At 38.9% G+C, this 24,664-nt stretch overlaps 1 protein-coding gene across 34 annotated transcripts in view; it reads right to left on the bottom strand.

The window, feature by feature from the left end:
• Window positions 1-22,712, bottom strand: part of cacna1aa (calcium channel, voltage-dependent, P/Q type, alpha 1A subunit, a) — a 107,890-nt gene extending 85,178 nt beyond the window's left edge. For 13 of the 34 annotated variants that reach the window (XM_036148221.1, XM_036148218.1, XM_036148222.1 and 10 more), the window contains exon 1: window positions 20,929-22,691. In XM_036148221.1, coding sequence (XP_036004114.1) covers window positions 20,929-21,251 — 323 coding nt within the window. In that variant the 5' untranslated portion in view covers window positions 21,252-22,691. Of the gene's footprint in view, window positions 1-20,928 lie in introns of all 34 variants that reach the window. The other 21 variants (XM_036148217.1, XM_036148219.1, XM_036148235.1 and 18 more) reach the window with 8 other exon arrangements.
• Between the last annotated feature and the right edge of the window lie 1,952 nt (window positions 22,713-24,664).

The following is a 24,664-nucleotide window of genomic DNA, read 5'->3' as shown; positions in this document are numbered from 1 at the left end:
CCCCATCCATCACTCTTATTAAAGTAATCTTAGTCTGAAACTACTGTTGGCAAGCTCTGACTCAGTCAACATGCATATGTGAGCCTTGCTTTTGCTTGGACTAAGGACTAAGTAAAAACTATCAGGACAAACGCTCGGCGTGTATTGCTTTATTTCAAGATGAATATATGTTTTGTTTGTGTTTTTATGGTCATAGTATGTGACTAGGCCCCTTTAATAACTACAAATGAGAGTTCAATTACTTTGTTGATTTAAAAAAAATTTTTTACTTTTGCAACGGTGCATAAAAATATACACACACGGTAAGTAACAATTAAGATACACCACCTCCTCTTATGTCAAGGGGTTAAAAGAAAGAAGAACAATCTGCATCCCCTGACTGTAAGTGAGTCAAAGAGACAGCAGGTCCAAAGCTCCAATGGACTGCTGTCTCACCTTCTTTTTTGCCACTGCTGCCTGTTTATACACACAAAAGGACACACACACGCCCACAAGCCCATCGTCATGAGTCACTTAAATATGCTCTGCTAAGTGTATTTTCTGGTAACACGTCTCCCACGCAGACAAACAAAACAAACACAGACATAGGCTACACTAAAGTGGTAGAGAGCCTGGACATTAAGAGAGGTTTATTCCATTCAGCTCCATGTACAGGCCTAGAGCATCTAACAGATTGTTCATATCATAATGTCTTTATCATAGATTGTTTTTCTCAAACCCAACACAGTGTTGTTTTAAATCAGTGTACCTTTCTCATTAAGGTTTTTATTGCTTAATTACATTTTATACTCAAACACCGTAATGAAATATGGCAGTACAGTGCCTGGCTAATGATGGTGATGTTCCAATTTTGAGATTTGTATTTAGTCCAAAATTAACAGACTATTTCTGTGTTTTTAAGGAATTTGGAAGACATGGGATCATATGAAAGTTAAAAACTTTAAATACTTAGACTGGTTAAACATCCGTCCGGTCATTCTACCCTTGACAGATATAATTTAAAGTGACCTGAAATTACTGAAACCTTTAGTGAAAATGCTCTAAAGAGTGTTCCTAATGATTTCTGCCATAAGGACTGGTGTGAAAATCTCAGTATTTAGACTGGTCAAACCTGGACTGAATTATTCTACTTTGTTTTCAGATTCTTAAACGCACAGATTTCTGCTATTTGAAACCTGTGTACATCGGGTGCTGAGAGACAGCCTTACCCAAGGCAGAATTTGTGCATGATATGCCACTGCGATGGAGCTAAACAAGAGATTAAAAGATTAAAAGAGAAGAGATGAGAAGAAAAGGTGTGATCACACAAAGTTTCACCTTTAGAAAAATCCAACATTTTTAAGCCGACCTAATTATCACTGCTCATTTGCTGCCCTTTTCTTTTCTCTTCTTCTCCACCTTCGTATTTGCTTGCTTGCTTTAGGAGCAGCCATTCTCGTAGTAACAGGAGGCAGGGACTGAATGGTGAAGAGATAGACGGCAAGAGGAAGCAATTTATCAGAATACACAATCTCCATCTGCATGATGTAAAAACTGTTACACAGAAAAGTCTAAGTAGGTGCATCTCCACATTACCTCCTCACATTATCTCTGTTTTATTCAGTCACTACAAGCACAAACCTGAGAGGTGTACACAGGTGTCAGTCTCAGTTTGCACAATGCAATGCATACAAGGATTGCATTCCATTAAGCCTGCATCTTGTATGACCATTTAAGTATGTGAAATAGCCACTTATCTTCTTTTTTTGCTTTGCAACAAGCTAAAGCAAGTGAGGATTTGATTTAAAATGGGGGGGGGGGGGTAACATCCTCCAGCAAAGCCTGAAAACAGCTTTTGTGGTATAAATGAATGGTGTATTTACAGAAGCCTGTATTCATACATTTTGATTAGTATAATTGGAAGTATATTTTATAAAAATCCCCCATAACCATAGATTTTTGGTGTTGAAACACTTTTTAAAGCGGACAATTTTAACTCTTAATGCAAGAGTGCACATTTGATGAATACTGTCCATCAAAAAAAAAAAAATCCCTCCCTAATCCAGCTCCACAATATGATCCACAGTGATTTAATTCTAAAATTAAATCACTTTTAGGTTTTTCCATCTGGGTTTCCTTAAATTATAGATTGGTTAAAAACATTGGTAAATGGCATCTCTCATTCTCAGGAGCTGTATGTGAGATAGGATTTGTAGCTTCTGATTTAGCAGCTAGACAAGGGATTGTTTCCTGACCTGCAGAATACGAGGCTTTAAATTAGATATCACCTTCATCGTCCTGTTTACTACCTGAAAGAGTAAGGAGATGTTTTTAGAATTTATTTTTGGAATCTACCAGATAAATTGTTACTGTAAATTGTTTCCTGTGTTTGATGGACAAGACGGACACCTGGATAGGTTAAAGAATGATGATACATTACAGAATAAATTATTGGATCATACCCTTGTTATTAGTGAGAAACAAAGATGATTTAAATGATGTTTGTAATAACACCTCTTTCTTTGCCAAATCGTTTCTTTTCGGATGTAGAACAATTTGCAAGTTAACTCTTTTTGTATCTTCAAGGTCTATTTTTTTTTCCAGCAGTTTGACTCCAAACCTATTGGTTGCCGCGGTCTGACACAGATTTTATTTTTTAGTCATACACTAGCCGCTGCCTCAGTATTATTCATTGAAATCTACATAGATTGTAAATTTTGGATGAAAACATCAGAATGTCTTTAACCGATGTTTAGTCTGTTTTTTCTTTTGTTTGTTTTTTGCTTTATTTGTGATTGAATCATCTTCTACTCACCCAAACACTTAGATTGCAGACTCATGGGTTTTAAATATTCACTGAGACACAAGTGCTAATCCATATGCAGACAGACACATGCAAAACTCAGAAGAACTGATGACTCATGTGTTGCTATAAACCTTCAATAATGAATATTTCCTTCCTTCTTAAAAATAACACTTAGAAACAACCCCCAGAGCTTAGAGTTAAAGAGATGACAACAGTACGCTCTCCAAAAACCCATTTTACATTTCCTTTCTCTCTACTGTTTCACAAAATATTTGCTTTCCATTATCACTGTTTTGTTTCCATGCGTGTGTATGTTTGTATTCTGAATTGTGGACAATGTTTCTTTGCAGAACAATTTGTTTGGAAAGGAAACAGCACATCGATGAAAGCATCTGATGTACATCAAGACACACTTCTAATGGCTTTTATTAACCTTGTCCCTCAGTGCTGTATGCAGAGTGTCTAATGTTCACTTCTGTGCAGCCAATGCTTTCCTCTGATATATTTCTTCCACGATCTACCCTGCTAAACCTCCATCACATACTGCCACACCTCTACTTCTTTTCTAAAGTCTCCTTCACTTCTCTGTTTCCATTTTCCTCTTGCTCACTCTTGCATTTGTGCATTTCTCCATCGTATGCCTCCTTTCTTTCACCCAGCCCGCCCATCAATCATTTCGCCATCTCTGTTTAATATCGAATGAGACAGAGAAAAAGGAAAGTGGGATGATGCCGCGTCAGCGAATGTACTCAAACGGAAACGTCAAGACTATATGAGGAGTATGAAAAAAAAAAAAAAAAGGTGGGGGGGGGGGGTATATAGATGGTTCAAATGAGAAAGAGAGAGATGGAGAAAAGTAGAAAAAGAGAAGAAAGGATAAAGAAATTGTCCTGTGGGCACAGACATGGTTGAAAAGATTGAGTGATGAGGAATACAAGAGAGAGAAAGAAGGGCGGACCTAGACGGGAGGAGAGAAGGGAAGAGATGAAGAGCATAGTAGAGCTGAATGAGGAATAAAGCAAGAGAATTACACAGGGGTGTGATAAGATTGCAGTATTTTCTCCTGCTGAGCGTCGTGTATACTCTCCCATAAGTAGGTTATACACACACACACACACACACACTCATGCATTTTTATACTGATGGTGGAGGGATGTCTGATTATGGCGTTTTGGTAAAGCACAAATGAAGTGGTTTTAAATGTATTTATTTCTAATGACTATTAATTATGTTCAATTTGAAAATAACATAACATATTTATTAGCTAGATTTGGTCATATTTGCATAATGGGAAGGAAATCAAAGCATAACAATTTTAAAACTGTCACCAAAACCCAGTCTGCTGGAGACTGAAGGCACAACATTCTCCTCATCTAAAATGTGTCCATCTTGGTTCATTATATCCCTCTTTTCCACCATCTTATTTTATTCACTCACCGGAGAACAGAACCTGACAACATGCAGTGTTCATGTTTGTTAGCACTAAATTGTATAGTTTACTCCAAAAGAAAGCTCTACATTTTAAAGGTCATCTAAAAAAATAACAATAGTGACACCCCATGGTGGAACTAAATGTATACCTGTTAACTGATTCTTCCATTTGATGTTTGCAGAAGAAACTGCAATTAGGAAGAAATGCTATAAGTCGGCTTGAGTTTCTTCTTCCAACATAAACAATCCAGTGTGGAAGATGGGTGTCAAAATATAACAATTAGGCTCTTATGTTTTTACCTGACCTTGAATAAATGTTAGGAGTTTGTGTTTATGTGATTGCTCTGGGGTTTCATATGCAAAGCGTGCATACGAAGCGTGTGTACGTAAAAAAAAACCTACGGTGCAATGTTTAACGCCCAACTCGGCATGTACAAAATCTAACGTTGTGGGAAAGTGTGTGGTAATCCACGTTCATGTTTGAGCAGTCTTGAAAATGAGTGGCAACAATGCAAACCTCTTTAATCGACAACAAAAAACTGCAAAGTCCTAAATGTCACTTAAGTAGACTGAAATGTAACTCAGTTCAGTTGTAGGAAGGAGCACCAAGCCCAACATTTTTTCTATGAGTTTAAACTGTTATGGGTTAAATCCATACAATGGAATATGATCTCATTTAGCCTCCAATGTAACACACCTAAATACAATAATGGAATCAGATGGAAACGGTAAATATTCCTCTGCTCTTCTCATATGTAGATGGAAATGCACATCTGTCTTTGTGCTGACGTGCTTGAAATGCATGTAGGACATCTGAGGGACACTTTCATTCTCAATGAAAAATAAAACCGGGTCGGATCAGCAGACTCCTATCAGGTCAGGTGTGATGATCCCTAAAGTGGAAACAATCACGTGTCCATAAACAGCTACGTAAAATTGTGCGTAAATGTGGAACAATGGCATCATTGGTACTGCTGGAGGCATCACTGATGGAAGAATACTGAGGGAACATGTTTTCAGAGATCCTGCTGATCTGCTGGCACAATGATGACTGGCTTATTAACTGGTTAAGATTGCCCAGGGCAATTATATTTTGATTAGATTGTAAATGGTTGTTTTTTATGTAACATCCTGGCTCGTTTTGAAGATTTAAAGTACTTCATGAAGTACGTGTGGTGACAGACTTTCTCATCGAAGTTGGGGGAGGTATATTCATGTCACAACGCAGTCTTCTTTTTTTTTTTTTTTGAACAGTACAGTGAGTCAGTTTTAGACCATCCCAGGAGCCAGAATTTACTCTTTTAAGCAGTCATTAGTTATTGTGGGTGACCATGACAGTATTCTGTGTGATTGGCTCCAAAAATGCTATGGGAAAAGTGACAAGCAGAATATAAAAGAAGAACTTTCTGGCAGGCAAAAACTACTCAGCAGATTAAAGGGATCTAACAGCCATTTTACTTCGGAAAAAAATCAATCAAAAACCTGACACAGGACCTGAGAGATGCATCTTCTTCCTAAAAATCAGTTATTGTATGCCAAGTTTGTTTTTTGCTAATATGTCTTTGGACATAATCTTTTTGGTGCCAAAATACAACTTTATTTTATCAGTTTTGTTTGGAAACCTTGCTTCACTTAAAAGACTCTTAAGTTGGATGCGGGTTGAATCTCACTCCTCATAATTTTGTACTTTTGCCTTATTGGTCATTTTGGATTCATACAGGATGTTTTTTACAAAGCATAAATTCACTCCCATACTGGAGATGTTTATACTTGCTTTAATATTATGTAAAGTAGTCTTCTAATATCTGCGTGTAGTCTATTGTAACTAAATGGTATGTGAATAGAAATAAGCTAACATAACTAATTCATCAACATACCTAAATACTAAGAGTAATAAATTGGGATGCAGTGGTTACACAGATGGTGATGAATTTGATTGTTTACAGGTACGAAAGGACAAAATGGGACTTTCCATTGAAATTCATTAAGACGTTGTTGTGTTGAGCACATTGTGAACATCATCTGTTAAACAAGCCAGGTGTCCATGAGCAAAGTTGAATATGTGCAGCCATAGTGTGGTAGAGCTCTGAGCGGAGTAGCCACTTTTTATATTTATAGATCTGTATCTGTAAAATAAGCAATGAAAGTACATTTACATTTTATTTGTTTACATTTTATTTGGGCAAAAAGAAAAACATTTAACCACAAATGTAGTAAATCAAAAAAGATTTTTAGAATTTTGAAGTATCCCTGAAGAAGATTTATATTAAAAAAAAGTTTTTATCTTTAAAGGTTTTGTGATGTTTTCACCACAATAAAAGTACACAGAAAGAGGCCGATCTCATAAATGTACACCCCCTCCCTTCTTTCATCCCAAGACTTAATTTAAGTCTCTAATTTCTTTCCTCTCCCTTCTTCCCACTCCCTCTTCTGTGGCCTGTTACATTATGGAGCAGCGGCAGAACAGCTCAAATAATTACTTCACGTTCTTGTCACTTCTGCCTAAGAAGCTCAGATTTGATCAGATGAATGGGATTAAGCAGTGTGGTTGAAACCCAGCTAATTATTTTGATAATCTGAAGCTGCAAAGATAAGAGGCAAAGTGGTGGAAGTGCTTCGTTTCACTACTGTAAGGCAGAATTTGAATAGATTTTCATGGTTGCAGTCAAAGCTTAGTTTCAGATTCCTGATTACCCCGCAGTCCCACGCTACTCATAGTTGTTAGGTACTGTTTTTCAAAGAAACATATTGCTCCATTTCATAAAAAAAAAGGTTGTACTCCTCTCATGAAGCATTTCCCTCCACAAGGTACCTATTATCAATTTATGGCTGAAAAGAAGAGTGAAAGGTGTTCTTTTTGGGGGCTTTTATGTGACCGACCAAGACAAAGAGAGGAAGCGAATGCATGGCTTTCAAAAAGGACTGCTCAAATTGTCATCCAAAAATGGAAATAATGTGGTGCCGCACACTGCAAACCTGCCAAGACGTGGCCATCCACCTAAACCGACGGACTGGGCAAGGACTACATTAATTAAATAAGCTGCCAAGAAGCCCATGGTAATTCTGGAGAAGCTGCAAACATCCATAGTTCAGGTGGGAAAATCTGTTGACAGAACAGCTTAAAATGTAACTATATAAATAAAATAAAGCCATTGTGTAAACCATAAAAGTCCTGTTTAGGCTTGCCAAAACACACAAAACATCCCCTGGTCAGAGAGGACAAAATCTGACCCATTTATAATGGTAAATGGCCGTATTTGTATAGCGCTTTAAGTGTTTCACACTTCATTCAGTCATTCACAGGCTGAAATTGGTAGCTAGGTTTGTAGTTACAGCTGCCCTGGGGTAGAATGACAAAAGCGAGTATGCTATATATGAGCACCACGGGGCCCGCTGAGGAAATCCAGCAGGCAAAGCGGGTAAAGTGTCTTTGCCAGTAACATAACAATTGAGACGGTCAGAGTGTGGGGTTGAACCAGCAACCCATCAGTTACAAGACAAACTCCTTAGCTCCTGCACCACCATCGCCTGATAATCCATCATGACTGAGAAACATGGTAGTAGTAGCTTCACGCTGTGAGGATAGGCTTCTTTGTTAGGGACAGAGAAGCTGGTCAGAGTTGATGAGAGGACGATTGGAGCTGTTTGTGGCTGTAGATGACTTCACTTTCTAGAAAGACAAAAACCCTAAACATACAGTTAGCTACAGTGAGTAGGTTTAGATTAATGTCTGTCTCTAAACTGGTAAAGACATACACCAAAAGCCTTGAAGTGGCAACTGCGGTTAAAAAATGGCTCTACAAAGTATTGACCTGTGGAAAGTCATCACATTCCACAGGTGATGACTATAAAATCATGCCACACGTTTGGTATTTTTAATTACAGAAATAACCGCATATACATTTTTGCTTCGCATTCTCCATTATACGCTTGTACAATCTTGTGGTGGTCTATCCTATACAATGACACTGAAATGCGTTCAAGCTGGTAGTTGAACAAAAATGGATATGAATACTTTTGCAAGGCCACAAATGAGGCACGTAGGTCCAATAGGCTTTCAAACTCATAGACTAGATGGTCACTTTTGGCCTTTAATATAACCCATGTCATAATTTCAAAATGGTAGCTCATAAACCATAATGGTGGCTTTTTCTACTTCTTGCACAAGTCTATTGTCTCTCCCTCACCCTGTCACCAGCCCTCCCCCGTCACCCACATATAGCCGAGCTGTCACTTTCCACAAGATGCTGACAGTGGCGAGTGCAGCAGGGAGTGTGTGCCGGGTGGCACGTGACATTTCCTTCTCGCATAAGTTCTATGTTCGAGTAACGTAGGCACTGTGTTAAAAATCAGCTGCGTTTGTATACTTGACAGTACAGGCTTATCTAAACGCCGCTTACTCCCTTTCTTTTTACTGCCAACGTGTATTTGTATGTTGAGTGAGCGGAGTTGAGCTTGACAACATGCCAGCATGCCCTGCAGGTAGAGTGCGGGCCTCCAATGGGGTTTGTCTACTAACAGCTGCAACACGTGACCAGAAAAAAAAACAAAAAACATGAACATAAATGAAAGAAAAAAAAAATCAATCCATCACAGACGCTCTCCCTCTATTTTCTCTCTCCCCATGTATCCGAATCCCAAAAATAGCTCTCTTGAGCGTCACTGCGCCCCTCTCATACACACACAGGTTCGCAGACACACACACACACACGCGCGCGCGCGCGCGCACTGGTCCGAACTCGACTGCAACTGAATAATTCAGCAGAGTTAGAGCACAGAGCTAGGAGAAAAGAGACCGAGGCGAATCCTGAAGGCAAGAAGATCTGGACAGGAAAAATGAAACGTTTACAATAATGTGTTTAGTTTAAACGCGGATGAATGACTTAAAGAGCAAAGATAATCAATAACGTTATCTGTATCAGGTAAAAGTTTCTATTTTCGCTGACAGCATCCAGTATATCCTCTCAGGGCAGCGTCTCAAATATACCTGTGTCCGAAATCATGCAGTGATGCGGAGACGGATCAAATCAGGTGGATCAAACAAACCAAATGTTGTGTAAAACATCCGCACGCATGAGATCTGGGCACAGTTGACGGCAACTGACTCCCATATTGCTACCATGATGTTGGCCTAAACCTGTTTTTAGCTCTGCACAGTGATTTTTTTTTTAAGCCTTACATCCAACACCAAGATCCAGCCGCAATCATTCTAGAAAGGAAAGCTGCTCACACTGCAACCATCACATCTTAGATTCATACGCAACGAATGCTCAGACCATGGCCGGGTTTGTGATGGTTTTCAGCTTGGGCAGCCATGACCGGTGACACGGCTGGTCGTGTTTATACATTTGCTGTGGTCAAATTTATTCACATGAGCGGCTGGATGGTTCGGATCAAGTGCACAGTGACGCGTCACGGCTGCACTAAAAAAACAAACTGGATGAAAGTGCTGTTTAGTACTGTCATCCAATTAATTATTTTCAAGTTTATTCCTTCTGCAGTAAGGACACAGTTACTGTTGTGATTTTAACAACTGTGTTCGCTTTTCTCTAAAAAGCACGACGCTCAATTACAAATGACCAATTCTAACCTGCCTAATAATTAGCCCATGAGTTTAGCCAAAGGATATAGGGAACAAGGCATGTTTTGTGTTTGAAAACCACTGAAACTTAATTAATTGCAACAGGTACAGTATGTCACCAAAATGCTCCCAGCTCACTCCATGTGCTTTCAGATCCAAGCATCTATTTTCAAACTAAGGCATGGGCCTTAAAGGCAGTAATACCCCGTCTGATTGGCTGAGTAGAATAGCATCGGATGCGCTGCTGATGTTCAGAATCTGTAGAACTTTGTATCCCACACACTGCTGCCATGCTTGTCCACAGCCTCGGCACCTCCCGACTGGATTACTGCAACCCTCTCCTCTTTGGCCTTCCTCAAAAATCACTCCATAAACTACAACTGGTCCAGAACTCAGCTGCCTGCATTATAACAAGAACTCCCTCTATCCACCACATCACCCCGGTCCTCCGACAGCTCAACTGGCTCCCCGTGCAGTTCCGCATTCAATATAAAATTCTCATGGTGACATTCAAGGCACTTCACCACCTTGCCCCCCCCCCCCCCCCCCACACATATCAGTCAGGCCTCCTGCGTGTTCCCACCCCCTCCTGTGCTCTTAGATCCTCATCTGCTTTACACCTGTCTGTCCCTTCCGCCCGTCTCACCACCATGGGGAGCAGAGCATTCAGCCGCTCTGCCCCCCGCCTCTGGAACTCTCTACCACCCCTACTTAGAAACACGGACTCACTTCTCCATTTCAAATCACAACTCAAAACTCATCTGTTTAAGATTGCCTATTCTCTTTAATATCAATTTCCCTGCCCCAGCCTTTGTATTTTTTAAATGGTTTTTATTCTGTGTTTCGACTTTGTTTCTGACATTGTGTTTTTATCTTTTTTGTACAGTGACCATGAGTGTCCAGAAAGGTGCCTTTTAAATAAAATGAATTATTATTATTTTTATTTTTGTTATTATTATTATTATTATTATTATTATTATTATTATTATTATTATTATTATTAATTATTGTTATTATTATTATTATTACTATTATTATTATTATTATTATTATTATTATTATTATATGCAACTCTTCAGTGCGCAGCAAAACTGTTACAAATTTGCTCACATTACAACATCAAACTTCAATGTATTGTAGTGGGATTTAAGATGAAAGAACAATAAAAGATAGCAGAAAGTTGTCAAGAGGACGGAAATTGATAAATGGTTTTCAATTTATTTTACTAATTTGAAAAGTGTGGCTGGCCTTCGTATTCAGACACCTTTGCACAGATAACATGAAATGAAATGCAGTGCAACCTGTGATGTCCACTTGTTTGTAATTTTACATCAGTAAAGCTAGGTCTGAGATGTTTCTGAGAAAATATTAGAGTACAAAAAAGCATCATGGAGACCATGATGCTTCCAACAAGACAGGGTTGGAAGAGGATAAAACAATATCCTCAGCTTCAAACAGCTCAACCAGCACTGTCCAGTCCAAAATCTGAAAATGGAGACAGTGTGTTCTAAGTGCAAACTCAACACGACTTGGCCATGCACCAAAACTGACTGGAGAAGGACAGCATTAATCAGAGAGGCAGTTCAGAGGCCTACAGACACTATGGAGGAGCTGCAGTGATCAAGTGGGAGAGCCTGTCGACAAATCAACTATTAATTGCGAAAGAGTGACAATAAGAAAGCCATCATTGAAAGACACCCGTACGAAGTCCTATTTGCCAACCCATGTGAGAGGCACAGGGGGAGAATGTGTTGTTTCACACGATACTAACATAAAACTTTTTGATCTAAGCAAAAATAAATGTTATATATGGTGGCAAAGCTAACATTACACATAAGCCAGAACACACTATATCCTCCGTGAAACATGGTGCTGTTCTTGATTAGAGGCAGGGAAGCTGATGTGTTGTGAAGATGGATGGAGCTAAATACAAAATAAAATTAGGAAAAAACTGTCAGAATCTGCAAAAGACTGAGACAGATGTTCAGCATCCAGTGGTAAACCGTGCCTAAACATACAACCAGAGCAGCCATTTCATGGTTTGGAAAGCAGAGAATGTTTTGGGTTAGAGTGGCCGAGTTAAATTCCAGACCGAAATCCCACTGAGAATCTGTGGCAGGACTTGAAACTGAATGTCCACGGCCCCTCTGAGTTTAAGTTGACTGCAAAGAGGACGTCAGTCTCTACATGTACACACCTGGTGGAGACATATCCCAAAATACTTGCATTGGTGCGTAAGGTGGTTTTACAAAGTATTAACTTGAATCAACCACGCTGAATCAATTTTGTGGTTGTGTTGCGACAAAATGTGGAAAAGTTAAAGAGGTATGAACACTTTTACAAGCCGCTTTAAGCAAAAGACATGAAGAGTGAAAATTATACCGTTTTTGTTCAGATCGTCATAATCTAATATTTTTTAAAAGACATTTTAAAAGCCACCAGATAGAAGCTTGTGCAAATATTATGCAACACAGAAATAAGAATTTTGAAAGATTAGGATTTATTGTTTGTGTGTGCAAGTGCAAACTTCAGTGCAGAGAACGCCTAAGGGCTGGGGATACGGATCAACTCACACATTTATTACCAGACAGCCAAAGTTACAAGGGGGGCAGATTGTGCCCCAAGGACACACTCTCACAGAGAACAAGATGTGGTGCATGTGTGCCGACAGACGCACAAGCACCTAATGCACCTACAGCAGCTTTTCCAAAAAAGAAAGCAACGCGAACACGTTAAACTTGACTACCATTGCAATGGTCAGGATGCTCTGCAAACTATCCCCCAAAACTTCCGACTCAGGTTTTAAATGAACATTGTAGAAGCCAAACACACTCCGTTCCACATAGTAACACCTATGATATAACAGGGGGGTATGATAAATCACATTTGATTGAAAGACAAAAAAAAAATCCCTGGTGGTGAAACATGAGAGATGACAAACCCTCACTTCTTATCAATCAAAAAGAATGACAGCAAAGCAGAGAAAAAGACAGGGGAACAAATGGGTAAAAGAGTCTTAATGTTAACCTTCACAGTTTGAATGTATGCAAAGCTATTATTCAGAGCTAATTGATATTTAGGCAGGAACAAACAGATCTCCCATTAAATATTACAATTTAATCCATAGTAATGTTCTGCAGGTTAAGCATCCAAGAAATATCTGCTCAAGTAAGAACCACAACAACAACACCCTTAGCACATCTTCTACCACTTTGCTGGATTCTTTCAGTTTCTTTCCTCATAAGCATGGCCCTGTCAATAAGTTATGTCTTTCAACCCGTTCCTTTCTGATTTGAAATAGCCCCTCCTCTCCATGCACTAAATTTCCCAAAATGCAACGGTCATCTTTTTTTTTTTTTTTTACACCCATTACAAATGCTTCACCTTCATGAAAGACTGACTCATTCAACTGCTTAACTTTTACTTTACAACACTTGGCCAAGAGCCTTATGCAAAACGGACAGCTAAAAATAGCGGCTGGTGGCCAGTGCAGTCTGTGGACTCTGCCAAATGTTTTGTTACTTTCCGTCAGAGGGAGAAACGTCAATTGAGTTACCTGCTCTCTGGTGCAGCCAAGGTCTTGTTGGGGTTGAAACTGATGACACAGTGTGGCCATACACCACCCATACTACCAATAAATATTGTCTGAGCGATCAAATCGCAGCACATTAACACAACTTCAATTAGAGCAGTATATAACCCACGTCTTTGCTGGCTATTGCTTGAAACCTTAAAACTTACACATTGGCTTATTTCTGTCTTTTGTTTAGGCAGACATGACAGCACCTCTGCTGATTCAGGCAAAACATATTTTTTTTAAATGGGTTTGTCTTTTTAATTGACAAACAATACCCTCGCTCACTATAAAACTGTAAAGCATATTTATGGGTTTCTTGACTCCAAACTTTAAACAACCAAATTAAATTGTTTACGTTTGCTTCACAATAAGAATTAAAACATAACAGTGTTTGCACTGTTGTGTCACTGTTCACTTATGATGGGATCAAATCCATTTTAATATGGCATGTGAACTATGCCAAAATGGATGCCAAGTTAGGTTAGAACTTGGGCTTACATATATTTTTTCTTCTGTTTTCAAAAATAATTTTCAATCTTGACAAGATTGGCAACAATTAGGAAGGGACAGCTTACTGTCATCAAAGTAACCAAGGGTTTTAAAGTGCACAATGTTTCTCACACACATTATTCCTGCAGTTCAAAGTTTTGCTAACAGTTCTCCTTGTGATTGGATGATTAAGTAAGGCAGCACTTCACTCGGCTTAAGCTGGCTCAGAGAAGGTTACTAATATTGCTCCTAGATTAAAAAAAAAAGAAAAAAATATTTGGATAGAGATATTTCTGATATGAGAAAAATAAATAAGGACCTTGCCCCTCCTGCAGCAAACCGCCCGCTTAACATGAACCGCTCACCTCTATAAATTTTTGACAGTTGTCAAGAGGGGCTGAAAACTTCAACCGTAGTTTCATCAAACTACAGGCCATGTCTCCTAAAATTAAAACATATTTCCATGAGTGCATTCATAAAATTAGACTTTTTCATTTCCTTTACATGTTATGGCTTATTTCCTTGCCAAGCAGCCTTTGAGCTGATCATAAAAAATACATCCTATGGAGTTTTTCCATTTAACCTAAATGTTGCAAATTAGATAATTGGAAACTTGACCTTATGATCTGGGATTTTCCAATTGATTTAAAAATATTTCTCTCATTCTCCTGGTATTTAAGAAATATAAAAACAGGAAAGTTTAAGCCTAGTTTAATACTAGACAATGAACAAAAAAAAACATTAAGTATCTTTTTTTTTTACACTGAAGGCAAAGATTTGGTTTCAACTGTACATTCCAATTACCATCTAAACATTATAAAGTAATTATAAATCTGATAAATACTGTTTTGACTAATTACCAGCAATAGTACTAATTGCTTCTTTTATGATTTAAGTGAGAGCAACTCAATTTTAACGTCTTCCTTCCTGTGTAAGCACAGTAATACTGTGAAACTAAGATAATTTTTGCTCACCACTATTGTCATATCGTGGGAATCTCATAGTACCCCAAGCCTGCTCTAAAACATTAGTCTGAACTGCCAAATACTAAAAACCGAAATCAGAAGTGAGAGGATTGACTTTGTCCGCTGTCAATAGTGCTTGTTTTAAGATGATCTTGTTACGTTTAAGCTGGCCTAAAGACAAGCAAAAACACACAGAAAAAAACACCATGAGCTATCCATTGAAAAAAAGAGCAAGCTTTCTAAATACAAAAAGGAAAAAAGACAAGAAAGGACAGTATGAAATAACTCACAGATGAATACAAGACCAATTCTACAAACAGAAGTCAAGTATCCTACATTATCAGCTGACAAACGCAAGTTAGAGAGCAGCAAATGAATAATTTAGATCCTGCAGTGAATGTAGATCACCACCTAAAACTACCCTAATCCCTTTCTCTTTTCTGCTTCTTGACTCATTTGTGTCTCTCGATCCCCTTTTGTCAACCTGCCTGTCCTAATGACTTTAATTAAATTATGACTGACCCAATGTCTGTGGCTGATAGAAGGGTGATGCCAACATTTAAAAAATATGACTTTAATCCGAACAGTGGATAGAGTTAGTTATGAGCTTAGACTGCATTAATCCTTGACCATCTATAGAATTAGAATTAGTAATTAGAGTAGCCCATCTAGAGTAGCTTTTCAATTCAATTGAATTCAATTTTATTTATATAGTGCCAATTCATGAAACATGTCATCTCAAGGCACTTTACAAAGTCAAGTTCAATCATATTATACAGATTGGGTCACTTTTAAGTGACACACCTTTCCCCTTGTTATGATGAGCAGATAAATAACATCCCTTTAAACATTCTTATGCAAGTAACAACAATGCTGCTTGGAAGAGGAGAGTTATGTTGCAAAAAATAACACTTTACACAACGCACACAAGAAACAGGCAGCAAGGCCAGTGGCAAACAAACATAGGCTGCAAAAACAGTCATGGCAAGAGTTGGATTTGACAAATGAGTATAAACAAAGGAGTGTTAATATTTGCTTTATATCTTGTATTACTTGTGGTAAACTGCAACCAGAACTTCTAACTTTTAAATTATTTTCTTCTTAATACTCTTACTAATTAGATGACTCATAAATTACCCTTGGTGAAACTAACTTATTTAGGGGTTAATGATGGTGATTACAAATGCATCATATTTTATTTATCACATCTGTTTATCACAAAAATCTCAAAAATAAAACATTAAAGTTTGCATGTGCAATTACAAAATGTAAAACACAAACAGAAAAACAAAACAATAATGAAGCCATATGAATAGCCTGCACTGAGTCTGTTTAACATTTCTTTGGGCATCAGCATATTGGTGCAACTGTATGTCTGCATCCTATTTTCCTTTTTATGGACTTTAGTATAAACTAACATGGGGAAAAAGAAATAAAGCTGTTGCAAGGTTCTTTGTATCTTCTTGTTTCAGAGTTGTTTGTTTTATACAGCTACGTGCAACACTAGTTTACTGTTTGAGTGCTATGACCTTTTACTGTCTGAATGAGTCATAGGTCATTGATAAGCAGCAAAAGAACAACAATAACAATGAAAAAAAATGGTTTTGAATATGGCGAGATACAGAGTCAGATGAATATAAGTATCAGAGAAACTAAAGATAAACTTTGAAAGAGCTTAAAAGGGCCTAGTCATGTGATTTGAAGTTACAACTGTCTATGCCAGCAGCTCTCTCTGGTTGCAGACAAAGGTTTTCCGATTATATTATTGCGCCATGTTGGCTTATTATATTTTATTTATGTGTTTTACACTATTTGTTGGAGAAAATAAAAAGTACTTTTTGTGTATATTTACCATAATAATGCCAAACTGTCACTTCGCTGCAAGACATTGCCGGATGGTCTACTGGCTCTTACAGTAGCAACATCAACTGTTGCCATCTTTCTTTCTGATACGGCACAATAATGTTTGTCGGCTGATCGCGCTTGGTGCAAACTTCTTTTCAGGCTGAAAAAGGACTAAGTAAACACCACCAGTGCAAACACTTGGTAGATATATTATTTGAATATGAATTTATGTATTTTCTTTTATATGGTCAGAGTACATGACTAAGCCCATTTAAAAAAAAAACCCATAATAATATTGCTTAAGACCACTTAAAAAGATAACTCTAATGTTCTTGAAACAGAAATATAAAGAATTGAGGTGGGCTTGGGACATTTTGCACAGTAATGTATTTCAAACGGAGCTCAATGTTACTATAGATAGAACATATATTGACTTCCTCTCCATTTACAGCATCAGGAAGAAAAAAGCACTTAAAAGCATGTGGATGATGCAGAAACCAGATTGTGTGCATGCAATGTGACTGCCTGTCTCTGTTTACATGATACCAGGTGCAATTATATACCGATTAGAATTTTTTTTGGATACCGAATAGTTATTTAAAAAACCTACAAGCATTACATTTACACTTATTTCCCAGCACCAGGGAGCAACGTATATAATATTTCAGCTGACAAATCAAACTGTTTCAATTTCCACTTTTTTCCTGATTTGTGTCAGCGAATTGTTGTATCAGTGGACACCTTTGTTACAGCACTATGACTAGTCAGCATCAAAACAGCACCCAACAATCTATTTGACTCTGATCTTGTTCAGTGACAATTCAGAAACTGTGCATGACAAAAGAGCCGTGGGATGCAACACAAAGCAAGCAAGAATAAGGAAAAGGTTACATGCATATTTGTAACATTTACAAAAAAATGATGACATGCATTGCTTTATGTTTAGCCGTTTTAAAGTAAAATATTATAGAATTACCTATGCACTTCGCAAATAGCTACTTTCAGTACTATTAAGTATCTATGCAATACTTAATGAATGAAATTCAACTTTTCGACATAACAATGATATTAAAATAGTCTTTTTCTAAAAACTCAAATCTTCACAAAATCTTAAAATTGCTAAATGTTGCTAAATTCTGAATGCTGAATTTAATGAAACATTCACCTTCTGTACCGTCAATATATTTTATGATGGATTCTCATAGCATTGGTGCTTGCCAGCTATGTCAGAAGATAAATTAAACAAATAAATTAAATAAAAATAGACAGAAATACATCTATAAACATTTCTTTGCACTTTTTCTTCCTTTTGTAAAGGTCAAGCAATATGGAAGACACATTTTAATGAGAAAGCCCTAAAATCTACAAAATTTGTGCTGTATCTAGAGAGCGATATGGTAATATTGGCATAGATTTTTGCTGCAATATGCACAGTTTGTAATAAAAATTTGATTTAGATAAAACATATGAGGTACAGTTAAATCAGGTTTCATATTATTCAATAACAGACTGATTAAACATAAAAGGAGTAATATTAAATATACTGTACAGATTCTTTAAAATGGTAACAAAACTTCCCTTTATTGCTGAACAAGGCACAATATGAGCTAAGATAACTTGCAATTGTAAAATCTATTTTATTCTTCAAATTTCCCCATAGTTGTCTCCACACCTCCGTAGCTTTCTTTTAGCTATTCTAATGGTGGCTCTCATTCAATTATGTTGTGCACCAGACTGTGACTAAAGTCTGGTAATGGGGATAGCATTTTGTATGTATGCTTCACATTTTTGGACAAACCTGTGTCAGAATCTAAAGAAATATACCAATTCATATGTTTTGATGTTTTAGTGGATAGATTTTTTTTTTAAATTACAGTCTTAACTGTTAATCAGAAAAATTACAAAAAAAAAAAAAATGTTGATGATTAGATCCACTACTAGTGACACATTTTGCTACACAGATTTCTATAAAAAACGCTTAAATGTGAGAGCCAGAGAACCCATTTGTGACAGAACCGGGAAACTAAAACGATCAACATTTATTTTAGGAAAGTACAAAACCTGACAAAAGAGACAAAAGTCAATTAAAGAGGACAGAAAATTACTCAGAGGAGGTTTTAGATATGTACAGAATGGCTCATTGCTCAGGCCGCTGTTGTGTCAGGGGAAGGTGCAAGCGCATGAAAAAGAAAATCATCTATGAGTTCTGCCGGAGTTTTTTTTTATTGCTTGTTATCATTTCCAAATCATGGGGAGAAGTCATACCTCAGTCTCATTCAGTGTTAGCATTGTCAGAAAATATGGCCATACGCAGCGACCTCATAAAATCAGCACAAAATCAAGTTCAAACCTGACTTGAATAATTTAATATAGAGCTATCCCGCAAAACTCTGAGATTTAGGAACATTATTTCTAAACGTGATGTCTCAAAAAAGAGCATTTTAATGCTTTTTGACATCAAAACATGAACAAGCAAAACAAAACAAAAAATGAAAAAAAAATGCAGGAGACCTGTCAACCCTGGAGTGAATTACTTTTCAAACATAGTTTGGAGAAGTTGCAAAAGGGAAATCATGCAGTTCTAAAGATCTCTTTGTCTTATTTTTTTGTGTGGCCAATATTGTGTATTGTACATGTTTACACAAGAAGAGCCACTGAAAAGACTACAAGGAGAAAGACAAGGGGCAGTACTTAACCCCAGGATAGAAATATTATTATAAATATATTCAGAATGACAAAAAAATATGTGCAGTTGTCTGTTGCTGCCACTTGACAACTTATGTGTCCAACAAACAAATGGAATTACCAAAGGTTGCTCTTTAAAATGAAAAAAACATATCTGTTTTTGGGTGTTATATATGTATCTACACCAATGCGGACATAGAGTGAAAAAAAACATAAAAAATTCTCGTAAAATAATTACAAATATTTTGTTAGATTACTAACAAAATATTGTATTGTAAAATATTTATAGAAGCTAGAGTACCATAGGTTGGATGGAGGCATAGGAGTCTACTTTTAAGATCCAATAACAATTTTATGTTGGAGTTATTTGTCCTCCTTACAGTATTTTCGGTACAGTACCTTCTTCCACCAACACGAGTCATTTAATGGTGATTTGAAGGCTATGTAAGCCCTGCATTTCACCAGAAGAGACCAATTAGTGTGTGCAGTTATGTCCTGGCTTCAGCATCCGCACAATCATTTCTCCAACTTCCCCTCCCTGCACTAACCAGCGGAAAGAATGAAAACCTTTTTAAAAAGTTCACCGATCATATAGGCATCAAAACCTTTGTTTCATTTGTTGTGTTTTGTTTGAATTATCAAAACTGAAATGCAAAAGGTTGCTGGATAGAATCTGCTGCTGCTTGCTACACAGAGTCATGCAGGCAGTTTGGAAACTGTGACATTAATTCAGTGACGTCTGCATCTTGCCCGATTAAGAGCGTAAAGCCTCAGAATGGGGGGTGAAAGCTCCAGTAATGATTTAATACTCAAGTTAATATACCTTACAGACTTTTACCTGTTATGTCTCCTGTGCATCGTATCTATAAAGACACCTGGACCACGCTGATAGGAGTGTGAGTACAGCAAGGACCCACTCAGCAAAACACACAATCACACCAATATTGTGTTCATTTCCGCCTTTCCCCCCAGGTCTTTCCCTCACCTCTCCACTCACTCCGCTTCCTCTCCCCACTATCTCTGTACTAGGCGGTGGGCCTGCTGCACATGCTGACATCAGCAACCAGCGGCGCCCTAGACACCCCCCCCCCCCACCCCCCACCCAAAACTTCCCACCCTTATCACAGTCTAACACTACACACACCTCACACATACAGGTGTATCAAACAGACCCTGCCTTACTTTGACATGATATTAAAGGGGGCAAATTGATTGATGATGATCAGCCACCCCCACCCTCCTCCTAATTACCTGAAAATTGCATAGCCAGCATCTTCACGACCACCTCAAATATATCTTCACGTTACTCCTTTGTTATGCAAAACCTGGATATATATATATATATATATATATATATATATATATATATATATATATATATATATATATATATATATATATATATATATATATATATATATATATGCAGGTTTTATATATATGTATGTATGTATGTAGAGACAGAGTGAGAGCAATGATGAATAAATCACTGCTCTCTAAGCATTAGACTTACCTGGTGAGTCCTGAAACATGAACATTTACTCACTATAAAACGCCAGCAAAAGGATATGGCCATTCGGTGATCTTTTTGGCGTATTTTCTCACGAAGTTATCCTCGCTGAAAATGAACAGCGAGCGATTGACTGTGAAGCAGTTCTGGCGCACAGGGATGGGGTTATAGAGGGCCATTGTGCGGGCTCTCTGCGCCATAGACTGCTTGTACATTCTCTGGGCCCCGGGTCCTCCAGGTGCTCCATGGCCGTGGCCGTGCCCGTGGCCGTGGCCATGTCCGTGAGGCCCACCTTGCCTGCTGCCGCCACGGCCCCCGGGGCCCCCTCCTCCACCGGGGCCCCCACCGTACCTGGATGGCATCTCATTTTCGAACCGCGCCATTCAGTGGACACCGATCTTGGACGCCAATCTTCACGAAACAGCGGATAAGGAGACCAATGCTCAGCTGTGTGGCCACACCACATTACATCTCATCTGGATCCGAACGTCTCATATGCACAACGGGGGTTGCCTTGCGAGCTTGCCGATCAACTCCCGCACCACCGGGGTTCAGCAGACGAGGACGACGGTGTAAACCTGCGGCGTCTCCTTCTTCTGTATGCCTCTGCCAACGGCCAACTGTGGGTGTGAGGAAATTAGCTGTGTGGTCGGCTGGCTGACTGGTTGCACTGTATGGCAGTGCTGTGGGGCGTCTCAGTCTTAGTCCAATTTTATGTCCATAAAAAGTAGGATTTGCCTCCAAACATGAGCTCATGGGGAGAGTGTCGAGTTAAACATGAATGTTTCATGTTCTTCTGTATGGGTCTTGGATCAGAGCGCACCAGATGTTCCCGCACCTTTCCTCTCCCTTTCTGGACGCTTCATTTGTTCACTCTTAAATTAGAATTTGGGAATAAAAATCGTAAAATGTAGGCTCCAATGTATAAAAAGATTGTTGTTGTTGTTGTTTTTTAATTCACAGTCGTTCTCTCATTTTCTAGATATTAAAAAAGGCATTGGAAAAAAAAAAGAGGGAGAGCCAGGCATATTTATTTATTTATTTATTTATTTTTGGAACATCCGCAATGTTTGATACAGCGTGTGGCAATAATGTGGCTCCCGTTTCCCTAAAGCTGCTTTACAGGTGCGCTCTGACAAGCCTTGTCACCAGAAAAAAATGTAACATTTGTTAATCTCGAGTCTCAATTCAGATCGCCTAATCCCAATTAGAGATAAAAAAAAAAAATTAGGGGAAAGATACCGTTTTCCTTAGGAGCGTCGCCTTCATTATTGTACATGAAAGTCTTTTTTGTTCTTCTTCATCAAACGATTGCCGAAACATCCTCTTATCCTCTTCGTTGCGACCACATTGTCTTCTTCTTCAATCCCTCACCTGCAGCGGCCATCCATCCTGAAGCGGGGGGAAAGGGACGGCGTCGTCAAAGACAAGGCTGTTCTTCGGCTCCTCACACCCTTTCATGATCTAGGTTCGGCCATTCGAGGAGGTGCCGAGAAAAAAACTCCATCACCATCCCCACCCCGAACAGTCTTAGGTCCGCACCGATGAGCCCAAATGTCCTGGAAGAGCGCCCTCTCGCTCACTATCTCTCTCTCTCTCTCTCTTTCTCGCTCTCTCTCTATCCCCTTTCTCTCGCGCTCTCGCTTTCATACACACACTGGAGAGGGCCTCCTCTCTCCTCATCCAGCAGCCCTCAAGGGGAGAAGGAGATGGACAAACGGACGAACGACAGTATGGATGGTTATTGAGACAGATCGATCGGTGGATGGATAGAAAAGAAACAAAAAAGGGGAGGGGGTCGACTGTTTTTTCCCTCTGTAAATACCAAGCCGATGTATTTGAAACCACCCGCAACATCAGTTTATCTAAACTCTGTGTTCTGCGGGCACGGCGCATGACGCACGCAACTTCCTCACGTATGTCACGAGTGGACGCTTCGTTCGTCGTTTATTTTCTACCCCGGATGCTTCTGACTGCAGTATAGACGCGCCCATATGACTTGAGCCATCCCAGTAATGCGTTAAATATGCAGTTAATGTACAAAAAGGTGAGGTGTTACACATCTCATGAGTGTCAATAATTGGGCAAGCGTCTATCATAAACCAGATGCGCGTGTATGTATGTGTGCCTGATGCTGGCATCACGCAGTTCCTGCAAAAGACACAGCTGCAACCCGAGCTGACAATGACTGCGCGCACACGGGAGCGTGTAATAGAAAGAAGAAGAAGGGGGGGGGGGGGGGGAGAGAGAGATGCGCGTCACAGTTCGAGCGCGCAAGTCTGCATGTGTTTGTTAGGGAAGGTGGAGGGGGAGAGGCTATTCTTAGCAACAGACGTTTGGAAATTAATGGACGAATAGAGCTCGCTTCCCTCCCCTCCCTCCCTGAAAGTGAGTCGAGGATCTTCTTCCCTCACTCTCCCCTACCCGAGGCTACTTTTTTTTTTTTCATCCCGCCACCAAAACATTGGTGCTCGTTCCAAGGTGTGACCAGCAGGCACATGCTCTGCGCTAAAGCCAAACAATTCCTGCAAAATGTTTTCAGATGCTACATTGGGGAGGGGGGAATAATAATACCACTAATGATAATAATCTTTTTTTGTTATTAAATCTGTCAAATTTCCGGCTTCTGTTTGGATATCTACAGGAAGGATGTTAAAGACTAATGTCACTTGTCTCAGTGTACACATTCTGTAAAGGGCTGTTGCCACGCTACGAGAAGCGTTAGTGGAGAGGAAAGTTGAACCTCATATCATTAGCAGCATCATATTCTTCTTTTTTCTTTGTCACAGTGCAAAATGGTATTACCAGACCCAATTGATTGACTCCATAAATAGCTGTGCATCAGTAGGCATGTGTGTGCGTTTGAGTCTGTGAATGGCAGTGATGTTGCATATCCAGATTTAAGGGTGACCCGGAGAATCAGCCCCGGAGAATCAGCCCCTCTCACCTATCGGACAGACTGAGGAAGGGAAAGCTTGCAAACGCGAGTACAAATCAATAATAGCGCGACCTTAACTGGGCATCCGATATGTCGGAAAAAGGATCATTTTTCCTCGTGTCCATTTAGGAGAGGCTTTTGATTGTCAGGGTGAGACTGACCCTACTACAAGGACAGATAAATGATCTATCGATCTATCTATCTATCTATCTATCTATCTATCTATCTATCTATCTATCTATCTATCTATCTATCTATCTATCTATCTATCTATCTATCTATCTATATATATATATATATATATATATATATATATATATATACATTGACTGCTCTCTCACCCACCCCTCATATTCCTGAGCAGGGTGGGTGGTCTTCACGTACGAAGGGTTCTTCGTAGCATGTAAGATGTTCCTAAGACTGAGATGTCTGATGTTTCTCCAAGTATCTGTTGGAGCCACCTCTCCAGAGTGGGGGTTACTGCCCCAAGTGCTCCCATGACCACGGGCATTGCTGTTGTCTTCACCTCCCAGGCTCATACTTTCATGCACTATATACATATATATATATATATATATATATATATATATATATATATATATATATATATATATATATATATATATATATATATATATATATATTAATACACACACACACACACACACACACAGAAGTACCAAACAGATTTTTCAGAGCCAGGGACAGTTCCAGAGCCCGATAATAAAACAGACATAATCAGCAAACGAAGGTGCAGGCCAGGGCCAAGCTGCTTTTTCAGAACCGAGGACAGCTCCACACACCCTAAAACTGAAACTGAATCTCTCCCTGGTGAATTGTGTACAGCGGTAATCAACT

This window comes from Fundulus heteroclitus, chromosome 16 (genome assembly GCF_011125445.2).
Source record: "Fundulus heteroclitus isolate FHET01 chromosome 16, MU-UCD_Fhet_4.1, whole genome shotgun sequence".
NCBI lineage: Eukaryota > Metazoa > Chordata > Actinopteri > Cyprinodontiformes > Fundulidae > Fundulus > Fundulus heteroclitus.
Note: the sequence above shows the minus strand (reverse complement) of the source record. Positions and strands in the feature narration are given on the sequence as shown.